The sequence below is a fragment of the Saccostrea echinata genome, unplaced genomic scaffold (assembly GCF_033153115.1).
Source record: "Saccostrea echinata isolate AGI-Se365-2 ecotype Australia unplaced genomic scaffold, CSIRO_AGI_Sech_v1 ptg000022l, whole genome shotgun sequence".
Lineage (NCBI taxonomy): Eukaryota > Metazoa > Mollusca > Bivalvia > Ostreida > Ostreidae > Saccostrea > Saccostrea echinata.
The window spans coordinates 10,679,399-10,687,152 of NW_026889771.1; the positions used below are offsets into that span (position 1 = coordinate 10,679,399).

Below are 7,754 nucleotides of genomic sequence, written 5' to 3' on the forward strand. Positions count from 1 at the left end.
AATGACCTTCTATTGTAGATCATAAGCAAATGTTCAATTATTTAAATGTAGATGTATAATATTTGTTTGTTTTGAAATTATTGATTTTCATTTCTACTATTTCTTTATAATAGAGATCTTACATAATAAATGAATCTTAAAATGAAAGTATGTATGTGTAGTGGGATTTTTTGTACTAATTATTTAATAGTACCTAAAACTTTTTAGATCATACCTGTCAAAATGGATTCCATTAGAACTTCACAAATGTAAGTTTTAATGATAGCCAGCAATATACTAGTCTAAAAATGCCTACACTCTCTAAATCGGTACATGTATATTGTGTTGACAATTTTTTGAATTTATATACACACAGGGCAAAACAATCTTAAAAGATTTTTTTTCATTTAATTTTTCAAAATTTGAATGATAAGTTGCGAACAAATGATACATTTAAAACATTATTTTGATCAAAAGATTGATATAACACCGCTTTTAAAGTAAAATATAAATAATGTGTGATGATTACTGTGTACTGTGAATTCACTAATTGTCGTTGGGGTTCAATTTTTGTTGTTTTCATGGTATGAAGATACCCACGAATTCATATCCTCCACGAAATGTAAAATTTCAAATTTCTAACAATTTAGCACTTCTTCAACCTCTAAATCAAGTTCTCTCAAATCAGTAGTTTTTTCTTCAAACCAAGAAAGTTTGTCCCAACGAAAATATGTGATTTCAGAGTATTTACTTACAAGTAAGTGGTCATTCTATATTAAAACATTGAAATTGCCTTTATTCATTGCCAGTAAGGCAGTCATACAACATGTATCAGAGTCAGTGTTTGTGGGACTGTGTCATAAACTGGGGACCTCACAACAAGTGGCCACGAGGAGAGATGTGATGGACATCAAGGATATGGTTTCAAATCAAGTGACAACAACTCATGAGAACAGTTTTATTGTGAGTGGAAGTCGCAGAGAAGGATTCAGACTGAAAGAATCAGATAGAGATTTTATGGCCTGGCCAAATGATCATCGTGTGATCTGGGATTTATCTCAATCTCGATATTACAACACATACAGGCAAAAACTGATCCTCTGTGACTGTTCTAATAGTCCACCGGGATTCACTTTGTTATTTTCACTGTCATCAAGCATTAACAGAAAAATCCAGAGAGCCTGTGTTAGAATGAATGACAGGCATTATATATCTAGTACTAAATACAGAGAGATTCTGTGTTCGGTATCATCACGATTTCATCCACATGGTCCCTGTGTCAGTGGAATTTTTGGAACAACAGAATATGACTGTGCTAACTGTTTTGTTTGTGATTTTTGGCCTCCATCTGCCTCCTCCTGGATAGATAGATGTGATTCATGGCCCAAGTCTCATATTGTTGATGATATAGTACAAAATGGATGTCATGTTGTACCGATTGGACATAAACTAGGAAATCATGAGCACAATGAATGGAGAATTTCATTCTCTTTGGCAGAACAAAAACTTGTCTACTCAATGAACCACTGTCAATTCTCAACTTATGGCCTACTTAAATTGTTCTTAACAGAACTTATAAACAAAGGATTACGTGATGATGATAAATTACTGTGTTCCTATCACATGAAGACTTCAGTTTTCTGGGTGATTCAAAAAAATTCAATACCTGAATGGTGTCCACAAAATCTCTTGGATGGTTTCTGGGTCTGCTTTAAACTCATTCTCAAATGGGTGCATGAGGGGGTCTGTCCTAACTTTTTCATTCCAGGTAACAACATGTTTCTCAGTAAAATTCATGGTGAAGCACAGCATCAATTATTTATTAGACTGTATGGGTTGTATGAGAAAGGTTTAGCATCCCTGCTACACATTCCCTCGATTGGGTCTTGTATTATAAATGTCTTTCATAACCCCAGGCTCTCCATTTGTACACATGAACATTCCCTGACTTCTGAGAGTTATTTTGATGTAAATCTATTTCACGAAATACATAGCAGCGACATATTAATCTCATTAAACCTACAAGACTGCATGAAGCATCTACATACAATAGAACATATGATAGGTTCACTCCTCTTGACAGAGTGTCAAGTCATTATGCTACAGAAACTTACAGCTTATGTCCTTCAAAAAAATGCTTTTATATTACACATGAAGACTTGTATACTTAAAAATAAACCGAGATATGGAGCTGACAAAATTTCCTGTCACATGCTGAAATTAGCAGCAAATTTTGGTTGTATTACTGATATGCTGTATATAGCCATGTATTATTACAATACACTTAGATACATGAAAGCTTTATCTATTGTAGAGATTATCAAGGTCAAGTTAGCACAGCCATATGTAATGCTCTATAATGTAGATATAGATATGTATAACGAGGCTATGAGGGGACAGACTTGGTCAACAAAAATGAGACAGGCTGTTGCATGGAATATCACAATTTGCAATCAAATCCATTACATCAGTGAATTGATACCAGAACAACAGTCTTGTTTACAGAGCCATATATTTTTAATAAATGTTCCACCCGTTATACTGTTATACATGCTAGAGATTTTGTGTTACAGACATGTAGACACAATGAGAGCACAAACGGCTCTAGATGATCTTCAGACTCTAGTTCACAATGATAAAGGAGAACTTATAGATTTAAAACTCAGAGACATATCATGGCAGATTCTTGGGATTTGTCAACAGGTGACAGGGAACCTCCAGGCTGCTCTGTATTCATACCATCAATCTCTCAGAGTACCACTTCACAAAATACAAACAGCTACAGAACTGAGAATACAGGGAATTTGTCAATTAATGCAAAATACTTGAGAAAGTGCACATGACAGAGTCTGTAAGTTTTAAAATAAGTTTCTTCCAATCTTTGGGTCCTAAAGACTCGGGCATAACAGTGAAAGACACAATTTATAGAAAGTGTAAGTTCAAAAGGATTACACCGACTTTTTGCTTAAAAAGCTCTATATTTATCATTATTATACCCCTCCTGGCCAGTCACAGTGGCCAAGCACTCATATGTGATCTCGAAGTCTAGGTGTAATTCTCGTGACTGGCATTTTAATGTTGTTTACTACAAATGTGCCGTTTGTTTATGTTTATTCATATATTTCTTTGAATGTATGCCTGTCTGAAATCTTCAAAAAGGTGACAACCTATATATTTTCTGTAATACTTAAATGTATTAAACTTTATTTAATGGAAATTAATGCAGTTTTTCTATTTTAAGCATTTAGTGTGAAGGTGGGGACACTTAATGATGTATTAAAATGATCATACTAAACGATAATAAAGTTTAATAATAAAAAAAAAACTTTCCAGGTGGTTCTAGAGAAGAAGTAGAATGTGAAAAATCCATGCAGGTCATACATATCAAATACGGAGATAACGAAAGTTATCAAGCTCAAAAGTCCATTGAAACAATAAAAATAGGGAGCAGAACAGGTACCTCTAAAAACTTCAGAGGTGGGATCACATGCCATGGAGGAGTAAACATTCCCTGCCGACTGGTCACACCCGCCGTGTGCTCCTTGTCATTGTATCAACCATAGAACTTGCCAAAATATACTACCAAAAAATATATACAAATATACATGCAACAAGAATGTTTGAGAAACATATTTGCCCACCGTGTGGCACTATTGAAAAGGATCAACTTTAAATTAAGAATTTCTGTACCCTTAAAACTTAATAACCAATTGGTACTCAGGGGTCTAGAATTACGTTTTCCCGTTGCCCGGGGCAAGTGAAATGTCATCTCGGGAAAGATAGTTTTCAGGATAAACTTACCCGAACGGGAAAGTAATAAATTTCAGGCTGAGCCAGTAAAACTTTTCGAGTTTATTAAAAGAATTCAATAACAATAAACATTCAATTACATTTTATTAGAATCTGCACAAGTCTGCTACATTTCGTTTCTCCAATACTTATCATAGGAAGTCCAGTTACTCGTATAATATCGGAACCAATCCGGAAAGATCTCAAAATTACGGAAGGGCTTTAAAAACAGAAACGATTTTGGAAACAATGTGTTGTCAATATGTGATTAAATCAATAGATATTTTAACAAAATAATAAACAAGTACATAATAACTGCTTTTAAGTGGCGTATATATTAAAACCTCACAATAAAAAAATATCAAAATAGATTTGTTTATATTTTTCTAGATTTTAGTTTTGAGTTCTGTTTTGGGTTAATTAATGATACGTTTTCAAATAAACAGATCAGCAAAATTCAATGATTTTCTGATATGTTTTCCAAAAAAAAAAAAAAAAAAAAATAAATAAATAAATAAATAAATAAATCAGTAAAACTAGATGATTTTCTCTATCTTTTTGGGGGCAAGTGAATTTCAAAAAAAATTCCCCTGGTCTAGAAATTTTTTTTGAAATTCATTTGCCCACGGGCAAGTAATGACTGGGAATCCACTTGCCCAGTTTCAAAATTCACTTGCTTCACTACTTCACTATCTTTTTGGAGGCAAGTGAATTTCAAAAAAATTCCCCTGGTCTAGAATTTTTTTTGAAATTCACTTGCCCACGGGCAAGTAATGACTGGGAATCCACTTGCCCAGTTTCAAAATTCACTTGCCCCCAAAAAGATAGAGAAAATCATCTAGTTTTACTGATTTTTTTTTTTTTTTTTTTTTTTTTGGAAAACATATCAGAAAATCATTGAATTTTGCTGATCTGTTTATTTGAAAACGTATCATTAATTAACCCAAAACAGAACTCGAAAACTAAAATCTAGAAAAATATAAACAAATCTATTTTGTTATTTTTTTATTGTGAGGTTTTAATATATACGCCACTTAAAAGCAGTTATTATGTACTTGTTTATTATTTTGTTTAAATATCTATTGATTTAATCACATATTGACAACACATTGTTTCCAAAATCGTTTCTGTTTTTAAAGCCCTTCCGTAATTTTGAGATCTTTCCGGATTGGTTCCGATATTATACGAGTAACTGGACTTCCTATGATAAGTATTGGAGAAACGAAATGTAGCAGACTTGTGCAGATTCTAATAAAATGTAATTGAATGTTTATTGTTATTGAGTTCTTTTAATAAACTCGAAAAGTTTTACTGGCTCAGCCTGAAATTTATTACTTTCCCGTTCGGGTAAGTTTATCCTGAAAACTATCTTTCCCGAGATGACATTTCACTTGCCCCGGGCAACGGGAAAGCGTAATTCTAGACCCCTGTTAGACCCCTGGTACTCCTTAGGGGGAGAAAGTGTAAAAAGTTTAATGTCCGTAATGCAAAGGGTCCTTAGATATTTAGCAGACGTTCCGCCCAATGTCTTTCTATGTCCAGAAAAATTTTACCCTTGATCTTTGGAACTAAGTTTCAATAGGGGTTCATTTATTCTCAGTGTACCTTGTCTGACGTCTAAAGTTCTCAAGACACTGAGAAGACAATATCTTCCAATCTCCAGAAAATTTTAACAGGATTCCTCTACTTCGTAATATAATGGGTACTTTGGATATTTCCCTATGTGCAGTGCAATTTGACACTTGACCTTTTACCTTGTTACCTCAAAATTAATAAGCCTCATCTACTTCTTAAAGGATACTAGTATACCAAGTTTGATGTCTTTTCAGTAAAAGGTTCTCAAGATATTGATCGGAAAACTCTTGGTCTCCCGACTGACCGACATATATGCCTCCTATTTCATAGAAAGACAGACGTACAATTATACATATGGACAAATACATGTTCATACCCTGAAAACATCTTTAGAAAAGATCAATTGAGCATCTGTTTAGGTGCCCCACCCCCACCCCACTCCCTCATTATAGTCCTTAGAGAAAATTGCCTGATTATTCTGAAAGTGACCTTCTGTACCATTTTTTTTTTTTATAAATATCAATAAAATAGAACAGAACAATTTATGATTCCATCAAAACTTTTATATTTATTTGTGAGTATGGTCGTGTCGTTATTATTTTTTTTACACTTACTAATTTCATGTTGTTGTTTTAGTTATTCATTAAATATGATAAATGTCAATCAATGTAGTAGCATCCTAATTATTCCAAAGTGTCAGAAATTCCCATCACCAATTAGGATTTCACAAGTGAAAGTAAGAGGCTCATGGGCCACAATACTCACCTAAGTCATTCTGGACTTGCTGTAGTTCTTCAAAAGAAGTTACTTACAAAATTTTCCCCTATGTTCCCATGAAAATTTTGAGCCAATTATGTTGCCCAACCCTAACTGCAAGGGGTCATGATAATTTAATCAAATCTATCATAGCTATGATGAATATTAATATTAATAATGTGGCATTTCTATTCTGGAAAAGGAGATTTTTAAAGATTTTCTTCTAAATACGTGTTTTATGTCAAAACATCTCTAATTATAGCCACCTCCTAATTCTAGATCCATAATTTAAAAAAATAAGAATCAATACGACTTAGGATTGTTTGCATAACAATATATGTTATCATATATATATAGCTCTGCTACTCTTGGAAATTTGTAACAAGATCTTTTTTTCTTCAATTTTTTTAATTTCAAATTTGAATCCCATAACTCTTTTACCTCGTTGATGTTGATCTGACCCCTCCCCCACTTTTCTGATTTTAATCTAAATCTCCACCTTGTGGGTATTGGTCTGAACCCCAACCTTGTTGATATTGATCTGCCTTTTGATTTTGATCTGCCCCTTCTACTCTGTTGATGAAGATCTGACCCTCCTTCCTGTTGTAGACCCGACCCTCTTATCTTAATAATTAATATGACACTCCTTCCATGTTGATGTTAATTTGACACCTCTACTTTGTTGATGTTGATCTGATCCTCCTACCTTGTTGATGTAGGTCTAACCCCTTCCTTTATTTATGTTGATCTGACACTTCTACCTCATTGATGCTGATCTGATCCTCCTATCTTGTTGATGTAGGTCTAACCCCTTTCTTTATTAATGTTGATTTGACACTCCTACCTTGTTGATGTTTATCTGACACTTCTACCTCATTGATTCTGATCTGACCCTCCTATCTTGGGTTATTTCAATAAATAAGATATATTCATAATTCACACAGTAACTGGATTTCAAAATAATATATAAAATTACAAAAGATTTAATCTATGAAATTTAATGTTTTATTGAACATTGATTCATGTTTTTAAGCCATGTTAAAAGTATATGTAACACATCAGAAAACATAGACTAGAATGAAAGAATCAGAAACAAACATAATAATGTTTTGGTATGAACAAAAATCAATATTTATTCATGGAAAAGAGGTTAAAAACCTCCTGCTGGAATTAATTTCCTGTCGGATATTAAATTGTTATTAGAATTTATAAAGACCTTATACAGCTTTTATTCGGGTTTAAACGCATATAAGTAATTATAACAAGAATTTTTCTTAAAGTCACCCTTGTTCTACGTACAGGGAGTAAAGAAATAATACTTGATTGAGTGTATGTTGTTTAACTCCAATTCGAGAATTTTGCACTCATTTAGAACCGGTCATGGTAACCTAGTGGTAGGGCGTTACCTTCGTGATAGGGGCGTCCTGGTTCGATTTTTGTTCGCCGAGTCAAACCTAAGATTACAATACAAATGGAAAATACAGAATACAAATAAATGTTACACCTCCAAATGGAAAATTATAGAATCCAAATGGAAAATGATAGAATACAAATAAAATGATACAATACAAATGAAAAATTATACAATACAAATGGAAAAGATCGAATATTGCAACGTTTGACATGCCATACAAGTACAGCCTAATACACGTGCA

General features: G+C 33.2%; 1 protein-coding gene across 1 annotated transcript; it reads left to right on the forward strand.

The window, feature by feature from the left end:
• The first annotated feature begins 222 nt into the window (after nucleotides 1-222).
• LOC133190707 (uncharacterized) lies at nucleotides 223-2,808 on the forward strand. The gene is made up of 2 exons (XM_061326393.1): nucleotides 223-248; nucleotides 789-2,808. Exons 1-2 carry the CDS (start codon nucleotides 223-225, stop codon nucleotides 2,806-2,808), a joined length of 2,046 nt encoding a protein of 681 aa, XP_061182377.1.
• The last annotated feature ends 4,946 nt before the right edge of the window (nucleotides 2,809-7,754 follow it).